Raw genomic sequence first — 19,667 nt, 5'->3', positions numbered from 1 at the left:
TGCTGGGAATTGAACTCAGGACCTCTGGAAGAACAGTCAGTGCGCTTAAACGCTGAACCATCTCTCCAGCCCAGGAACATACTTTCCTAAAGTATGATCAGAGGTTGATTCAGTTTATTTATAACAATAACATCAACATTTGAATTCTTTTTGCAAAAAAAAAATCATTATACATTTGCATTGAGTAGACAATGCAGTGATAACCAGTCCTGATTTTTTAAAAACATATTTAGTGTTGTCCTTCCAAAGGATGCTATTTTGATTCTAATGAGAACCTTTTTATTTGTTTTATCTAAGCACAATGAGGACATCCGTTGCTTAACCACTCTGAGCCATTTTGGGTTTGAATGTTTGCCCACGCAGCTGGTGAACAAATCCATCCAGAAAGGATTCTCTTTCAATATTCTCTGCGTGGGTAAGTGCCAGACATGCATTTAAATTATTGTTTCATTTGTCTCCTACTCATGTAAACTGATACCAAACAGTATAGTATTGATGTTAATTCAGGACATTTCTTCATTTTTATATTGTTTTCCCCCTTCTTAGCTGCCTTGTTTAAATACCTAAGAACCTTCCAGCCTGGCCTGGTGACACTTTTTTTTTTTTTTTTTGAGACAGGATTTCTCTGTGTTGCTTGGCTGTTCTGGAACTCCCAACTGGCTTCAAACTCACAAAGATCCTCTCGTGCTGGTATTAAAGCTGTGGGCCACCACCTCCCAGATGGGATGTTTGCTTTTAATCCCACCATTTGGGAGGCTGAACAGACAGATCTTTGTGAGCTTGAGGACAGCTTGATCTACATATCAAATTCCAGGGCAGGTAGGGCTACATAGTTAGATCTTGCCTAAAAATTTTTTTAGCTGAAGATATTTCTGAGTTCTTCAAACTCTGACACAGTACAGTCCATTTTCTTTCTTTGCCATGTTAGTGACTAAGGGAGTCCTAACCAGTATGAATACTTCCAGGGACATCTCAGTGTGACTATTCATTTATGTATTTATTGGAAACATATATCATTTTTAGTCAACAAACTCTACTTCTATACATTAGTGGAATATAATCTGTGCTGTGATGCTATCATGTAGAACGATCAGAGTAAGTAAGATGAATTAACATAGTCTGTAATCGGACATTTCCTGTCCCAACCACCTGGTCTCAATAACTGACTCAGAGGCTGAATATTAATTATAAATGGTTGGCCCATAGCTCAGGCTTGTCACTAGCTAACTCTTACATTTAAATTAACCATAATTCTATCTATGTTTAGCTGTGTGGCTTGGTACCTTTTCTCAGTACAGCATTCTCACCTTGGTTCTCTGCATTTTCCAGGGACTCTCTGACTCCGCCCTTCCTCCACCCATCACTCTCTGCATCAAGTTCTCTCACCCAGTCTCTTCTTGCCCTGCTATCAGTCAATCAGTTTTTTTTTTAAATTAAGAATGAGCATTATCCACAGCAATAGTCCTCCTATTTTCCTATCATTTTAATAGTGAGATGTTTGAAGTTTATCCTTTAGCCATTTTGAAATGTACTTTTTCATTAGCTATGGTTATTCTGCTGTGTAACTGATATGAAAGCTTACTCCCGCATATTTGAAGCTATGTGTGCTTCTATCAATAAATCTCAGTTCTATCCTCAGCCTCTTGTGATTATTCTGCCCTTTCCATTCAGGAGTGTGACCATTTAAACCACTCACTGAGGTTCAGCACGCTCTTACACCTCTGCGATGATGTGCTTATGTTTATTGCAGGAGAAACTGGAATTGGGAAATCAACACTGATCAACACACTATTCAATACTAATATGAAAGAGAACAAGACCTCCCATTTCTATTCAAAGGTTGGACTTAAAGTGAAGACATACGAGCTTCAGGAAAGAAATATTCCACTGAAATTGACAGTTGTGAAAACAGTGGGGTATGGTGACCAAATAAACAAAGAATCCAGGTTAGTGTTTTCTTACTGTTTTTGAATTAATTTTTAACATTATCATAAAAGGTATTGGGTTTCATTATGATGTGTTTTTTCTTTTTAAAAAATAAGTAGAGCTGGGTGTTGGTGGTGCACGCCTTTAATCCCAGCACTCGGGAGGCAGAGGCAGGCGGATCTCTGTGAGTTCGAGGCCAGCCTGGTCTCCAGAGCGAGTGCTAGGATAGGCTCCAAAGTGACACAGAGAAACCCTGTCTCAAAAAACCAAAAAACCAAAAAACCAAAAAAATAAAAAATAAGAAGAGTTCACTCTTTTCTTTTTTTTTCTTTTTTTTTGAGACAGGGTCTTACTATGTAGGCCCAACTGACCAGGAATCCTCTCTATAGAATCATCCTGACCTTGAACCCTCAGTTAGCTGTCTGCCTCTGCTTCCCAAGTGCTTGGATTAAAAGTGTGTGCCACCAGCCACTGTGTTTTAATATTTTGTTTAAAATCATTCTCATTTCAACAAATCACCTTCTTTTTGCTAGATTAAATTGTAATTTTTTTTTTTGTGTAGCCCTGGCTCTCCTGGAACTTACTCTGTAAACCAGGTTGGCCTCAAACTCAGAGATCCACCTGCCTCTGCTTCCTGAGTGCTGGGGTTAAAGGTGTGTGCTACTACTGCCTGGCAATAATATTTTAAAATTTTTATTTTTATCATTTTAACTGTGTGTATGAGTGTGTGTGTGTGTGTGTGTGTGTGTGTGTGAGAGAGAGAGAGAGAGAGAGAGAGAGAGAGTATGTGTGAGTGTGTGTATGTATATATATGGTGTGTGTGTGTGTGTGTGTGTGTGTGTGTGTGTGTGTGTGTGTGTGTGTACCAGGTGCCTGTAGATACTAGAGGCATTGGGGCCTCTTGCAGCTGCACTTAGAGGTGGTTGTGTGCCATCAGATGGATGCCAGGACCCGAACTTGGGTCCTCTGGAACATCAGTATGTGCTCCTAAACAATGATCTATAATGTTCTTCTATGGTAATTGATGTCTTTCCTTCTAGCTTTTAACTCTTTCCTCATGAAGTAATATTATGAAATTGATGCTTCTATATATCTAGTATAGTTGTCTTATTTAAAATGTCTTATTTTATGTGAATGGGTGTTTTGACTATATGTATGTCTATGTACTACATGCAAGCCTCATGCTCATGGAGGTCGGAAGACAGTGTTAGATTTCCTGCAATTGGAGTAACAGGAAATTGTGAGCTGCCTTGTGGGTGTTGGGAATTAAACCTGGGTCGTCTGGAAGAGTGGCTAATGGTCTTAGCTGAGCCATCTTTCCAGCTTGCTCCACCTCAACTCTGCATTTACTAACCTCATGTTAGCAGCATAAAATTAGCAAATAATATTTTAAAATTTTTATTTTTATCATTTTAACTGTGTGTATGAGTGTGTGTGTGTGTGTGTGTGAGAGAGAGAGAGAGAGAGAGAGAGAGAGAGAGAGTATGTGTGAGTGTAGATGGAACTATTCATACCACTGAAGCCAGCAAATTCATTCATTCATTCATTCATTTTTTTCTTTCTTTTCCTTCTGTAGATGAGGCTGGACTCAAACTTAGAGATCTATCTGCCTCTGCCTCCCAGTGTTGGGATTAAAGAAGTGTGCTACCACCGCCCGGCAAAATGCATCAATTTTGTCAAGTGCCAAACTGTTTTTTTTTTTTTTTTTTTGCATACAATGTTGACTAAATAGTAAGACATCAGATTTATATTTTACTAATCTGTTGGTGCTAAATGTTTCAGTAATCACTTTGTTTTTCAGCTACCAGCCAGTGGTTGAATACTTGGATGCTCAGTTTGAGGCATATCTCCAGGAGGAGCTGAAGATCAAGCGCTCTTTGGTTGACTATCACGATTCCCGTATCCACGTTTGCCTTTACTTCATCGCACCTACAGGACACTCCCTCAAGTCCCTGGACCTGCTGACCATGAAGAACATTGACAGAAGGGTGTGTTTCGATACCCCTCAGACTTTCAGGGTTCAATGGATACTCTGAGACAATGACACATTGTGGGGCATTTATGTGCGACTGGCTGCTATTTATAATATGCGCACACATTTAAGTATCTTTTCTGTTGCTCTTCAAAGCAGCTGAATGACTTTTCCAGGGTGTTTTAAACAAAAACACCATAGAGTACACGGTCTAAACAATAAAAAAAAAATCATTTTCACATAGTCCTGGAAACTAGAAAATCAAGGTGCTAGCATTTATCTTAGAAAATCAAGGTGATAGTATCCATCTTCTTGGCTTGCAGATGGCTGCTTTTTTTGGGGGGGGGAGTGTATTTATTTATTATATCTTCCATGTATCCCTTCGGGCCAGAAGAGGGAGATCTCATTACAAATGGTTGTGAGTCACCATGTGGTTGCTGGGAATTGAACTCAGGACCTCTGGAAGAGCAGCCAGTGCTCGTATCCTCTGAGCCATCTCTCCAGTCTGAGACCATTAAGTTTTTAATTTTTTTCTATTTGGTTTGTTTTTCAAGACAGGGTTTCTCTGTGTGACTTTGGAGGCTGTCCTGGAACTCATTCTGTAGACCAGGCTGGTCTCAAACTCACATAGATCTGCCTGCCTCTGCCTCCTGAGTACGGGAATAAAGGTGTGCGAAACCACCGCCTAGCTCAAGTTTTTAGTTTTAAAAATACCATTTATAATATAGTTGCATAAAGACACACTCTAAACTGTTGTATTTTCTCAGAGTCTCGTGCTAGAATACTTTCATTTCTAACCTTATACATTCCTTCACTGCTTGAATTTATCATAAGCATGTATTCTCATAGAAGGTCAACTAAATAGGTATTTATATACATGTGTGTGTGTATGTGTGTGTACATATATACATCTCACAAGTTTAGATTAAATTTTGTTCATTTGATTAAATTTTATAGTCATTTATTAGATCTTTTTCCTTCTGGCTTAGCATAAATGTTTGGAAAAACATGAGATTTGCCCAAGGATTTGAAAAAACATGCCCTGAGAATTCTAGAATAAACGCAACTGACATAAAGCTGATATGTATTCATCCATACCATATTGCAGGCAGGGTCGTGCAGGGTCGAATGGAAGAGGGACATTGGTTAATCTGGTTACATGAATGATGGCTAGGAGAAAAACTCTCTCTCCCAACATTTTGATGAGAGATCTTTTTGTCATTCAGTTTGATAAGTAATCTGACTACTGCTTCCTACTGCTTAAATTATGCTAATTCCAGAGGCATTGGGGGCGTGAGATTTTAGAAAAGAAACAAGGTCAAGGCCTCTAAACCTGAGTTCTGATAAACAATGAGGGCTCAAGATGGAGCTCAGGGTACAACATTTATCTAGAACATTCAAGGCTTGAGGTTTTAATCCTCAGCACTCCCCCAAACAAAAACTCTCTGTGGCTGAGTGTGATGGGGCACACCTGTGGGCAACCCCAGCACTCTTCACCGAATGCTGGCAAAGATCCTGTTAAAACAGCAGCAACAACAAACCAGGAGCACGTTCTTTTCCAGGTGTAGGGTTTAGACTGAAAAATAGTGAAATTTGACTTCCTCCCTTCTAACAGGTGAACATCATACCACTGATTGCCAAAGCAGACTCACTTTCCAAGATGGACCTCCAGAAGTTCAAGAGTAACATAATGAGCGAGCTGGTCAGCAACGGCATCCAAATATATCAGTTCCCCATAGATGAAGAGGACGACGACAATTCTCAAGTAAATTCCCTCAATAAATGTAAGCTTTGTCTACTGATCGTGAACTCCCTTTCACATGGGAGACTCAAGTACGGTTTGTAATATTATCTGCACTTTATTGTCATTTGTGTCAGACAAGAGACAATAAACAATACATTTTCCTCAAAATACATTGTGGGGGAAATGTTTCACTTCCCTCTCCCCCTCTCTTCCTCCCTCCTTTCCTTCCATCCTTTCAGTCCTTCCCTGGCAGGGTTTCATGTGGTCCAGGCTGGCTTGAATTTACTACATAGATGAGGCTGACCCAAACAAATTCCATCTCCTGAGTACAGATTAGGTGCCACCAGGCCTGGATTAGGTAGTGCTTGGGGTTCAAACTGAGGACTTTGTGCTTGCAAGGCAAGCATTGTCTCAACAGAACTATATCCCCAACTATTTAATTTCTTGATTTTAAAACATGTTTACTGTTGTGGGTCTGAGGCTCCAGAACAATCCAAGCAGACACAAGAGGTGCAAGGTTTTTTCAGACTGGGCAGCATGGCAGAAACTGACAGGTCAGGGACAACAGTATGGACTCTGTGCCAAGTCAGGTTACAGCTTTCACCAAACAGGATTCAAGGATTAAAGACTTCCCTAAGAACATTTTCTTTTCTTTTTTCCTTCCTTCCTTCCTTCCTTCCTTCCTTCCTTCCTTCCTTCCTTCCTTCCTTCCTTCCTTCCTGCCTGCCTTCCTTCCTTCCTCTGTCTCTGTCTGTCTGTCTCTCTTTCTTTCTTTCCTTTTTTTGTTGGTTTTTTGAGACAGGGTTTCTCTGTGTAGTTTTGGAGCCTGTCCTCACTCTGTAGACCAGGTTGGCCTCAAACTCATGGAGATCTGCCTGCCTCTGCCTCCTGACCTAGGAACATTTTCTGTGGTACACTTATCTTATTATTCTCATTGTTTGGTTCACTCAAGTAGGGTGGAGCGGCTTGCCCCTCACTTAAGTATCACCTTGCCAGCCAGGGTGTCCTTCACCAAGGAGGTCTGGGACGGTCTTGGGAACTTAAACTTTACTTGACTTATTCAAGATGGAAGTTTTATTCAAAATGTCTTCAGTTTGGCTTCTTCTTACATGCTAAGATTCAAGTTATTTTCTTTAAGTAGCTTTATTAAGATTTATTTTTAAAATTAAGTTGGGCATGGTGGCACACAGTTTTAATCCCAGCATTTGTCTGACTTTGAGGCAAGCCAATGCTGCATAGTGAGACTCTTGTGTCAACAAAACAAAACAAACAAAAATAGATTTAGATTTTAGTATTAATTAATTAGACTAAGATGTGAATACCACACAATTAATCATTTAAATTCAGTAGTTTTAATGTATTCACAGAAACATGCATTTATCTCAGTGGACAGTTGTACAATAGTTTCATCTCTTCAAAAATATACCTTAGCCAGATTATAGGTGGTACTCGACTGTATTCCTAGTATTTGCAAGATAGTTCAGGAGGACCAGGAATTCAGGTTCATCCTCAGCTCCATAGTGAGTTCAAGGACATGATGTCTCAAACAACTGAAAGTCTCATATACTTGTTCACCTCTTGCTCTGCCTACCTCTCAGGTTCTGAATAATCGCTATTGTATCTTTTTTAAAAAAGTGTTTATTTTTTGAGATCATAATATAATTGCACCACTCCCCCTTTCCTTTCCTCCCTTCAAACCCTCCTTGCTCTTTTTCAAATGCATGGCCTCTTTCTTCTTTAGTTGTATTCTCATACATATACATACACATATCCACCATATACAGATACAGATATGTATATATTCTTAAGTATATAAATACACTGTGCATTTGTTTTCAGGGGCTGACCATTTGGTATTGGAGAAAAAGTTGGTGTGCTCTTCCCTGGGGAAGACTTCTTCCCGCTTTCAGGATGCATTAGTTGTCCAGAGGTCTTTGTGTAGGGTTGAGGCCTCCTGGGGTCCCCACTCCACATTAGCTTATCTCCTGTGCTCCTTGTTCAGCTCATGTTCAAGTACTCATGTTGATGAGACTTTCTGGGTATAGTTTCTGACATCCCTAAGAGACACAGTCTTATGGCAAACTCCCCAATTCTCTGGCTTTTATAATCATTCCAATCTCCCTCCAGTGGTCCCCGACCCTTAGGCTTGAGGGTACTGTAAATGTATCTGTTGGGACCAGACTCCACAATCTGCTTTCTTGCTATGATTTTCTGTAACAGTCTCTGTTGCAAAAAGAAGTTCCTTGATGAGGGGTGAGGACTACACTTATTTGTGGGTCTAAGGACAAATATTGAGATCATAGTTAGGGATTATGCTGGCTTAGTAAAGTGGTAGTTATAGTAGGTAATTACCAATACGGAGTCAGGTAGAAATATAAGGGTATTTAATAGGGAAAAGCCTTACTTACAGAGCGGACCAATTACCAATACGGAGTCAGGTAGAAATATAAGGGTATTTAATAGGGAAAAGCCTTACTTACAGAGCGGACCAGCCAGCCGGTGGTAGTCTGTACAGCAAGAAGCAAAGAGAGACCAAAACCGAAAACGCAGTCCCCCTACTCACTCTGACCACGCCCTCACAAGCCCTCAGGTACTCTTGTAGCCAGCCCCTAAGAAGGCGTGGCTACAGCTTCCCCTACAGGTAGTTATAGGTTCTCCTCCAAGATCCATGACTTCGCTGGCTCTGGTTGGTTGGCTGGGTTTCTGTACCAGGCATGATTTCCCTCTTGTTAATCAGATCTTACCTCTAATTAGAGAACCGTTGGTTACTGCCAAGGTATGTGTGCCACTACTGACTCTTGGGGTTACTGTTCCATGCTGATTATTATTGTGATTCATAGCCATCGTAGCTGGGCAGAACTGTTGGTTGCCTGTCTCCTTTGGAAGCTCAAAAGGCATATTCTGGAACCTTAAAAGCCAGTCTTCAGGGAAGAGGCTTTTAGAGGTCTGTTCCAGCACAGGGGACTCTGGACCTGACATCTGAAATGCATGGTGTCTTCAGCCCTAAGGACTTTTATTCCACCTCTTATGGCCAACCAAAGGCAACAGTAATCGCCTGTAATGTTTTGGGAATTGCTTTACCAACAACTCAAAAGAGGGTTTCTCATGCCTGGTGTTGTTTTTTGGTTAGATGGTCTTTGTGTCATGGAGGCACCATTGTCAGTACAGATGGAAAAATACCATTTAAGCTAGATGTATAAATTTATGCACCTATTTATGTGTATTATAGGTATTTTTTATTATGTGGGTTCCTCTTCTAGATATCTCATGTGATGAATTACATGTGATCTTTTTTTATCTGTTGACTTCAGTTGGGATAATATAAGATTTCATATGTGTGTGTGTGTATGTGTGTGTGTGTGCCTAGATACCATTGTGTGAATATACTATATTTAGGTTTATTCCACATTTTGAGTATTATGAAGAATGTTATTATTATAAATATTTTTTATACAAGTGTTTGTGATGGTATATACTTTAATTTCTCCTGGATGTGTGCATCTAGAAGTAGAATTCTTGGATCATATGATAACTATATCATTTGTTGTATTGATTCCAAAAGCACCTGCCCCAGGAGTTTTGGTTTTAATTTCTTTGTTTTAATTCATACTATATATAATGTTAAAAAATTTGGCTACATTACTTAGTATGAGAGGATCCCACTTTTTTGATTTCATTTTGGATGACTACAGATGTGGAATGTCTTTTCATAGGTTTATGTATACTTTTTGTCTTCCTGGGGAGAAGCAACTATTCAGATTCTTTGTTCATTTTGATTGTAAGTTACAAGGGTTCCTTGGTTTCTCTTTTTCTATTCCACTGTATTTCCTGTTATGCTGTGAAGTAGCATAAATTAGTCCACCCATCTGTCTTAATATAGTCATTATTCAGCCTCTCTTTATGGCCCCTAACTTACCCACTCCCCAGACTCCAGTCAGCACTGTGATACATTTAAATTGATTTTTTTGCAGTAGTTTGGATTGAACTCTGAGCTTCACACATGCTAGGCAAGGAAGCAACTGATGGCTCAGCCTCATCCCCAGTCTTCCTTCCTTCCTTCCTTCCTTCCTTCCTTCCTTCCTTCCTTCCTCCCTCCCTCCCTCCCTCCCTCCCTTCCTCCCTCCCTCCATCGCCCCTCTCTCTCTCCCTTCCTTCCTTCCTTTCCTCCTCCTCCTCCTTCTCTTTTTTTTCTGTCTTCTTTTAAAGAGAAGTTTTCCTTGTATAGTCCTGGCAGTCCTGGAACTAGCTTTGTAGAAGAGGTCAGTCAGGAACTCAGAGATCCACCTCCCTCTGCCTCCTGAGTGCTGGAATTAAAGGTTGTGCCACCAGCACTCCCTGGCTCATGCCTGGTTTTTCATATGGGATCAGACTCAGGTCCTCATGTTCATATAGCAAGCACTTTATTGCTGAAGGTATCACCATAGCCCTCCTGAGGACACACATAATATTGTTTGTTAGCATATTTTATGCAGTGTATCAATTAACTATAATTTTTATTTATTGTTATTATTTCTTTGAGACATGATCTCACTTTTTAGTCCTGGCAGCACTGAAACTCACTCTGTAGACCAATCTGGACTCAAACTCAGAGAGACTCACCTGTTTCTGCCTCCTGAGTGCTGGGATTAAAGGCATGTACCATTATGCCCAGCTTAATTTATATTTTAATAGTTTCATCTGTTAACTTACATACTATCATTACAATAGTTTTCATATCAACTCAGCAATATTGTCTCTGTGTTTAGTATAAAGATAATATGAGAAAATTATGTGTATTAACAATCTTTTTTATCTTTGTACTGCACGCATCATGGTGCCTTGCTTTAGGAAAGGTAACACTACTAGGTAGGTAGTTTGTAATTATATGTCAGCCTGAGATTAATGCTTATAAAAAAGGTAATTAGTACATATTTTCTGCTAGGTACAAAAATCTGACATGATAGATTATTTGTGTAGTCAAACACATTTATTATACTAGCCTTGCCTTTGTCCCTTCTATCTCAGAAAAAGAGCAATATAGTAAGCCATAGTGTTTGAAGGGAGTTTAACTTGTATCATTTTTATTTGTTTAGTGCCTATTACCTTTTGCGGTAGTAGGAAGTATGGAGGAGGTGAAGGTTGGGAAAAGGATGGTCAAAGGCCGTCATTACCCTTGGGGAGTTTTGCAAGGTAAGTATGAGATTGTGTTTCCTGATGATTAAACCCAGGAGATATTGTGACATCCATACTCTCAAATAGCATTTGGATCTGAGCCAGTGCTGGTAACTCTAGCTAGCTTGTAGCTCAATAGCTGCTAATGAGGAACACAGATTACATTTGGTTTAAGCTTCCACTTACAGTGACTATGATCCCTTCTTATGGGACAGTTGTTCTTAACCTTCCTATGCTGGGACCCTTTAACTCCTCATGTGTGGTGACTCCCAACCATAAAACTGTTTCTTTATTATGTCAGAACCATAATTTTGCTACTGTTATGAATCGTAGTTATGAATCATAGTTATGTTATGAATCATAGTTATGTTATGAATCATAGTTATGTTATGAATCATAGTTATGTTATGAATCATAGTTATCCACTATGGATAACATGAGATTCCCGAGGGGGTTGTGACCCACAGGCTGAGAGCCATCGCTGTAGGATTTTGCCAGAAGCTGACTTAGACCCACACCTACGTGTTACGATAAATCTTTCCGCCAAAGGCCACCGAGCCCCACCGCCATGTGTGTGCTTTACACCAGCCATCAGCCTGAGTTAGGGCCCTAATTAATGCACAGAAACTTGTATTAGGTTCAAATGCTGCCTGGCCAATGACTAGGATACTCATCTGTTAGCTCAGTTTTAATTATCATAAATCTATATATTTTATAAGATTTATCTTATCGGACACTTCCATTGGTGTCCCTCCTTGCTGGTGGGTCACATTGTGCCACTGAAGGAAGAGTGGAGGGGAAAAGCGGGTACTTCCTGGTTGTCCTTCCTTAAAGATGAGTCTCCCTGCTATGTCACTTCCTGCCTGGATCACCACTTCTCTACTACATTTCCCAGAATCCTCTTTGACTCCTAGTCCTGCCTAACTTGCTGCCTCATTGGCTAAATAGTATTTTATTTGTCATCCAGTAAGACAAACACATACACTTTCTCCATCACCTGTAAGGTCTCCTTGTTAACCAATGTGTCACATGCACATGGTCTCTGTCTTACTGAAATATGCCATTCAGAATGCTGGGGCTCACTTTAACAAAACTGAAGAATACATATTAGTGCCTTCAAGAAAAGATTAGTGCCTACCACCTAGATCCACCTGCTCAGGATGGCACTGCTCACAGTGAGCTGGGCCTTTCTACAACAATTAGCAATCAAGAAAATGCTCTAAAGACACGCCCACAGACTAACCTGATTGGAGGTAACCTGTCTATTCAGGCTCCCCTTCCCTGGTGTGTTAGGTTGAAACCAAGATCAGGTATCACACAGGCTAAATCAATAGGAGAAATAATTGGTGAGCTCAAAGTTTTTGTTTTTTAGATATGCATGAGAGAGAGAGAGAGAGAGAGAGAGAGAGAGAGAGAGAGAGAGAGAGAAATGGAAATGGAAATGAATGAGGAAAAGTTGGAGACAGCACTATAAAAGAGCAAAATATTTGGATTGAGAACAACCAAAATGGTAGAAAGCTTATTTACCAACTAATAACAGAAATCCTCCATGATGAATTTATGATTTTTTTTGACTAGTGGAAAATGAGAATCACTGTGACTTTGTGAAGCTCCGGGATTTGCTTCTGTGTACTAATATGGAAGATCTGAAAGATCAAACCCACACTCAGCATTACGAATGCTACAGGAGCAGTAGACTGCAGAAACTGGGCTTCAATGACACCGGCCCCAACAATCAGCCAGTGAGGTGAGTGAAGACAGTGCTATTGGGCTAGAGAGATAGTTCAGTAGTTAGTTAGGAGTGCTTGCTGCTCTTGCAGAGGACCCAGGTTCAAATCCCAGGACCTCATGATGTCTCACAATCATCTGAAGCTCCAGTTCTATTGGATCCAATGCCCTCTTCTGGCTTCTATGGGCATCTGGTCTACACAAGCTACATAGACATGCATGCAAACAAACACTCATACATATAAAATTAAAAGTAAACAAATCTTAAAAAAGAAATTGCTCTTACATATAAATTGATCCTTTAGGATGTCCTTAAAACCACAAGGCATGCTCATTCAAGCATGAGAGGATATGGCTCATTGAACTTCTAGGTTTTTAAGAGTTTTGGCTGTAGATGGAGAGAGACATCATGAAAGGGCTCATTTATATGCTGGTGTGTCCAGTATTGCATGTTTTGAACTGTGAACTCCAGGGAAAACATTATTATTTAAAAACATTTGTTTTTATGCAAAACAGAGTATTGGCATTTACTAATAAAACTGACGAGGATTTTGAGAAGAGCTTGCTGGAAAACATTGAAAAGCAGTTATATAAAGTGCTGGAAGTCAGGTGAAAAACCTATGAACAGAACATTTACATCACAGTAATAACATTTGGCTACAAGAGCTTGGACAGTACTGTTGGAATATGTTCATGTTGTAGCAGTCATGGTTTTCTGGAGATAACCAAAATTGAACCATCTTCGTATATGTGCGTGTGTATGTGTATTGTGAGATAGATTTTTTTCCTGGAGAGATGCAATACCTATACATATGTATTAAACACACACACACACACACACACACACACACACACACACACACACACACACACACACACACACACACACGCTCATATATACACCAACTTGCTCCAGAAAGGGAGCCCAGGTGAAGAGTGTTGTCATTGGGAGCCGGAAGTCCATTTTGAAATTTTTCTCAGTCACTCCTTGTCTTACTTTTTTGAGACAGGGTCTCTTATTAAACCTGGAGTTTGCAGATTTGGCTAGGCATCTGGCCATTGAGCCACAGGAGTCCTTCTTGAATCTGTTTCTCCAGCCCTGGGATTATAGGCATGTACTGCTGTTCCCAACTTTGATTTTTTTCATTTGGGTTGTGAGGACCTAAACTCATATCCCGTGTGTGTGTGTGTGTGTGTGTGTGTGTGTGTGTGTGTGTGTGTGTGTTGTGTGTTGTGTGTTGTGTGTGTTGTGTGTGTGTGTGTGTGTGTGTGTATGTGTGTGTGTGTGTTGGCAACCACTTTATCAACTGTACCCGTGGTTCTCAACCTTCCTAATGCTACCACCCTTTAATACAGTTCCTTAGGTTGTGGTAACCCCCAACCATAGAATTATTTCGTTGCTACCTCATAACTGTAATTTTCTATTGTTATGAATCATAATGTAAATATATGACATGTAGGCTATCTGATATGTGACCCCCATGGGGGTCACAACCCACAGGTTAGGAACCACTGTACTGAACCATCTTCTCAGTCCTGAACTATGTTAAGTGATTATATTTTAAAGGATGCCTTGCTTGCTTTATTTGAATTATTTTGAAAACAGTCTCTTACCTCAGAGTTTCCCCAAGATGTTGTTGTCCAAACATAGGACATCTAGATGTGGTGGCGTACACCTTTAATCCCAGCACTTGGGAGGTGAAGGCTGGTGAATTGGAGGACAGTTTGCTCCCTGTAAATTGGAGGACAGTTTGCTCCACATAGCAAGTTCCAGGCCAGCCAGAGCTATAGAGTGAGACCCTGTCTCAAAAACAAAATAAAACTAACAAACCAACCAAACCTACAACAAAAAACCCTATGGGAATAATATATCAACTTTGGGAGCAAGGAATCACTGATATAGGTATTTGGAATTTTAGTGGTCATATAATCACATAATTAATATGTTCCAATTTTTACACCTCAACATACAGAAATGTGTTCTGTTGCTACATAGGATATTGGTGAATGTCAATTTAGAAGCATATATATATATATATATATATATATATATGTATATATATATATCATGTCAATCCACATTAGCACTTAAAATAATTTTTAAAAAAATTGTATTTATTTATTTTGCATGTGTGCACCCATCCAGAGGTCAGAGGGCAACTTTCAGGACTTTGCTTTCCCTACTGCATGGGTCCTGGGGATTAACTCAGGTATTTTTGCACTATAGCAAGAACGCTTACCTGCTGAGCCATCTCACCGGCCCTTTATTATCGTCTTAAGTATAAGAATGACAGAACTTTCACTTTTAGTTTCCAAGAGATGTATGAAGCCAAAAGACAAGAGTTCCATGGCCAGTGTCTGAGGGAGGAGGAAGAACTGAAGCAGACGTTCATGCTGCGAGTCAAAGAGAAGGAACTGACCTTCAAGGATGCCGAAAAGGAGGCATGTACTACCAACCTCGTGTCCATTCTCTGTGTCCTAGTCTCTGGGGGATGAACTCCAGTGCATTCTTATTTTGGAAGAAACTTTCCATCTCTGTAAGAGCAGCTATTCATACACAGGATTTTGTTTTGTTTTGTTTTGTTTTGTTTTGGTTTGGTTTTTGGAGACAGGGTTTCTCTGTGGCTTTGGAGGCTGTCCTGGAACTAGCTCTTGTAGACCAGGCTGGTCTCGAACTCACAGAGATCTGCCTGCCTCTGCCACCCGAGTGCTGGGATTAAAGGCGTGTGCCACCAATGCCCAGCTACACAGGATCTTTTGACAATTTTTTAAATTTATTAATTGAATTTTCACATTCCAATCCCAGTTCTCCCTCCCTCCCTCCTCCCGCCCCCCCATTTCTCCCCCATTCCCCCACACCCCACCTCCATATGCTCCTTGGAGAGGATAAGGCCTCCCCTAGGAAGTCTACTAAGTCTGTCCCATCATCAAGTTGAGGCAGGACCAGGGCACCTCTCCACCCCCACATCCCCGTGTCTAGGCTGGGCAAGGTGTCTCTCCATATAGAACCGGCTCCACTAAGTCAGTTTGTGCATTAGAGTTAGATCTTGGACCCACTGCCAGTGGCTTCATACACAGAATCATAAGATAGCATTTATGAAATTATAGGCTGAAATGATATTTTTCCCCTGAGCATTTTGAGAATTTGCTTTTTAAATGCCCCATGTCTCTGACTTCCCTCTCTGTTCACCCAGTGCCTCTTCTGTTTACAGCTGCCCCGTCTCCATTGTGCTGGGATTAAAGGCATTGTCCTAAGTGGAGTACCTCTATAGTAGCTATGATTCTGTGACAGAGCCCCCCAGGCTAACTATGGTATCTTTTGAAATCTATGTGGTGACTTCTTGGCTTCACAGCTCTTGCCTTATGTATGCTCATAGAATTAGCATCATGCCACAGAACCCAAGATTTATAATTTGTACCTTCTAGAGCATCAGATGCAGCCATACTTGCTCCCACTTGATATTGCCTGGGGTTACTAAGGAGTACTGTGGCAGTACACAGCAGTGAATCCTGAGGTCCAGATAGCTTGCCTCGAAGACCTCCAAAACCCCTCAAGGCCATTCTCCATTGTATTCATGAATATAACGATTTCTAACTATATTAATCTCTTTAGCAAAGGGTTCCCCGGACATATCCTGAGCATTCTTTTGAAAACTTCTTTATATTGTAATTTCAGTTTTCATTAATTCTATTATTTCCACTTAGTTATGAATTCAATCATTAGTTTTTTGGTTGTTTGTTTCTCTGTGTAACAACCTGGGTGTCCTGGAACTCACTTTGTAGACCAGGCTGGCCTCAAACTCACAGAAATCTGCCTGCCTCTGCCTCCCACGTGCTGGGATTAAAGGCATGCGCCACCATCACCTGGCCCTTGACTCCTTTTAAGGGCTTCCATCTTCCTAGTAGAAGTTCAAGGATTTTAAATAAGTGTTTATTGGGTCATACTCTGACTTTTGGATTTCGAGAATCTTTGTGACCCCAGGGTTGCTTCTTCTTCTTTTTATAGCTGCAGGACAAGTTTGAACACCTGAAGAGAATCCAACAAGAGGAGATCCTGAAACTGGAAGAAGAGAGAAGAAAACTAGAGGAGCAAATAATAGATTTTTATAAAACGAAGACTGCCTCTGAGACGTCACAGGCTCAGGTGTGCGCCAATGTAAAGAAGGACAAAGATCGTAAGAAATGATCTCTCCTTACCATTGCGGCTGACTTAGAGCCCCATTATCCTCCACTCATATCTGTGAGCTAGTCTTCACAGCATTTAACTTCATCTGGAATTCTAATGTTTTCAAAAAATTGTTTAGAGTGTGTCATTCTCCACTAGAGTGTCAAATACTCAGGAGAAAGATACTTTGTGTATCTTGTTAGGTGTTGCAACATAAAGGAGCACTCAATAGTACCCAGTAAATATTTTATTAATCAAAATAGCCAAGAAGTATATAGATACTATAGACAGTTATGATCAGACAGTGGACATTCCTTTACCATAGATGTGCCTTTTACTCCAATAGTGATTTTTACAGTTGTGTCTCCTTAGAGTTTTTTACTTTGTGTGTGTGTTTTGTTGTTTCTTTCAAGACCGGTTCTCACTATATAGCCCTAGCTGTCCTGAAACTCTTTGTGAGATAGGTCTGGCCTTGAGCAGCAATCCTTCTGCTTCAGCTTCCTGAGTTCTGGGATTATAAACATAAACCACCATGCCTAGCTCTATTGAATTTTTCTTGAGGATGCCTAGGCATAATGTATTGTTATAAAAGGTTAATTATTGGTTATTCCTTTACCAAATTCTATTGATAGAAATTCTTGATAATTTTAGTTGAAATGAAGCATGTGTTTTGATTAGAACTCCTCTATGCTTTGGTGTCAGACTTGTAGAAGTATAAAATGAAAGATTCAAAATCTAGATATAAACAGACTATAGTGATAATATTGTCTTAAAGATTTTGGCTAGATGCTAAAACATCATCAAAGTGTACAGTATGGGATATGTTTTTTTTTCTTCTGTTTTTTTTAAAACTCCCTTCTTATTTTATAGACTGAGGCGTTTTAAAATTTAAAATGTTTTTTTGTCAGTTACTTATTTGATGTTTTGGTTTCAAGCCTAGCCTTAATTGCTGAATCATCTCTCCAGCCCCAGTTTCTGATGTGACTGTGGTTGTCCCTTCATCATGACTTGTCCCTATTACAACACAACCTTTGATGGACTTTGTCTCTGTACTTCACCACATTTGGATCAATTCTTTATTAATAGTTCTGATTAAAGTACACTTTAATGAAATTTTAATATTGCCTCCATTTCGAATGCAACATTTAAGGCCAGCACTATATGCTCTCAAAATAATTTATAATTTATACTTACAATATCTTCACGGAGAAGTCTTATCTCTATAGTGATGAGAAAGAGAAACAAATCCACAATCCATTTCATATATGTTGGTAAGTCATCTTACAAATGGGATGAGAAAGAAATATAATACATATATAATGTAGTGGCAATTATATAAGAGCAAAGATCTTTGTTCTGATAATTTATATATTAATTCCTAGGCTTAGGACAATTCTTAAAGCACAGTGGATACTATTAGTTGAATAAGTAATTCCAGTAGTCATGTGTTTCCTGAGTTATATTCATGGATAGTTTAGTTTAGATAATTGACTTTTTTATTTTTTGAGAAAGGGTTTCTCTGTGTATCTTTTTTTTTGTTTTGTTTTTTGAGACAGGGCTTGTCTGTGTAGCTTTGGAGCCTATCCTAGCACTGGGTCTGGAGACCAGGCTGGTCTCGAACTCATAGAGATCTGCCTGCCTCTGCCTCCTGAGTACCAGGATTAAAGGTGTGCACGACCAACGCTCGGCTATCTGTGTATCTCTAGCTGTCCTGGAACTCACTCTGTAGACCAGGCTGGCCTTGAATGCCACATGCCTGTCTCTTGAGTGCTGGGATAGTGTACCACCACTACTAAGCTAGATAATTGACTTTCAAACATAATATAGTATATTACTGCTTTTTGACAGGGCTGTGAGTTATATTGATGAAATGCTTTTATAGTGTCATTCTTTAATCTTAATGCAGTGCTTCTAAAATTAGAACTGACAATGTTATATAAAAGATAAAAATCAATAAAATTCATGTTGTGTGTGTGATTTTTCCACCCCTCTTACCAAATTACTTTATATAAGTAACTTAATGAGAAATCCCTATTTTAACTAGGACAGCTCAGTTTACAGCATGGTGGGTTGGAATAGAGATCAAGACAGAAAGTGGCTAAGATACAGTCCCAGTGGCCAACTTTTTCCAGTTGCCTCACATTTCCTAAAGCTGGCTCGATCTCCCCAAATAATATCACCAAGTCCCAAACATTGAAAGCATGAATATAGTGAAATTTTCATATTCATATCAAAGCCACAGCATTATATCAGTGAACCAAAATGGTACGGCTATCTCATAATACAAGATGGCTTTACTCTATTTACAAATGTTCCCAAGCTGTATCAGTTCTCACATTTTTCCAAAGTCTAAGTCCAAAGTCTCTTGTGTCTGAAAACAAACTCCTAGCTGTTTTGAATATCAAAGATAAGATACCAGAGGTCAAACCTCTTTAGAAAGAGAAGTTGGGAGCATAGAACGGAAGGATTGGACCAAATCAAGACTGAAACCCAGCAAGACAAGCTCCATGTTCTGCATCTGGGGCACATACTGGTCATCCGAACTCCAACGGGTGTGGGCAGCCTTATCTCCGTGGCCTTGCCACATGGCCTCTCTCTTAGGCTGGCTTTGTTTATTCCCTACATCTTTACTCAGAAAGCACTTCTTGTTCCTAGCATCTCTAACATTGATGCTTTGAAGTTATAGCCCCGCCCCCTTTCTGTGTGATAGGGTTTCATGATATATCCCTAGAAGGCCTGAAACTTGTTAAATTGACCAGGTTAGCCTCAAAAGTAGAGATCTGTCTGGCTCTGCCTCCAAAATACTGGTATTAGTGCATTCATCACAATGCTAGAATTTTAGCTTCATTCACTGTTCTCTTCTGTAGTCAGTTTGACCCTGCTACACATTGCCTGGCTTCTAAGCCCTTCCTTAAAATTCCCAGTGGGAACTGTAGTGACCCTGGGTATCTACAAAACCAGCACCTTGTGGATGATGTCAT

The 19,667-nt window shown here is 39.9% G+C and overlaps 1 protein-coding gene across 1 annotated transcript; it reads left to right on the top strand.

Annotated features, from left to right (window-relative positions):
• The first annotated feature begins 217 nt into the window (after positions 1-217).
• Positions 218-18,589, top strand: Septin14 (septin 14). The gene is made up of 8 exons (XM_027413826.2): positions 218-415; positions 1,751-1,946; positions 3,728-3,914; positions 5,514-5,663; positions 10,715-10,811; positions 12,372-12,540; positions 14,831-14,963; positions 16,528-18,589. The coding sequence occupies exons 1-8, from the start codon at positions 268-270 to the stop codon at positions 16,705-16,707; spliced, it is 1,260 nt and encodes a 419-aa protein (XP_027269627.1). The 5' UTR covers positions 218-267; the 3' UTR covers positions 16,708-18,589.
• The last annotated feature ends 1,078 nt before the right edge of the window (positions 18,590-19,667 follow it).

Source organism: Cricetulus griseus, chromosome 4, assembly GCF_003668045.3.
Source record: "Cricetulus griseus strain 17A/GY chromosome 4, alternate assembly CriGri-PICRH-1.0, whole genome shotgun sequence".
Taxonomy (NCBI): domain Eukaryota; kingdom Metazoa; phylum Chordata; class Mammalia; order Rodentia; family Cricetidae; genus Cricetulus; species Cricetulus griseus.
The sequence above is the reverse complement of the archived record's forward strand: the minus strand, read 5'-3'. Positions and strand labels throughout refer to the sequence as shown.

What these genes read in the sequence shown, in the direction of transcription:
- Septin14 (XM_027413826.2), top strand. Translation starts at nt 268, where the DNA reads ATGAGAACCTTTTTATTTGTTTTATCTAAGCACAATGAGGACATCCGT. An exon ending in TTTCAATATTCTCTGCGTGG is followed by an intron (nt 416 to 1,750) that starts GTAAGTGCCAGA and finishes TGTTTATTGCAG; the next exon opens with GAGAAACTGGAATTGGGAAA. An exon ending in TCAAGGATGCCGAAAAGGAG is followed by an intron (nt 14,964 to 16,527) that starts GCATGTACTACC and finishes TTCTTTTTATAG; the next exon opens with CTGCAGGACAAGTTTGAACA.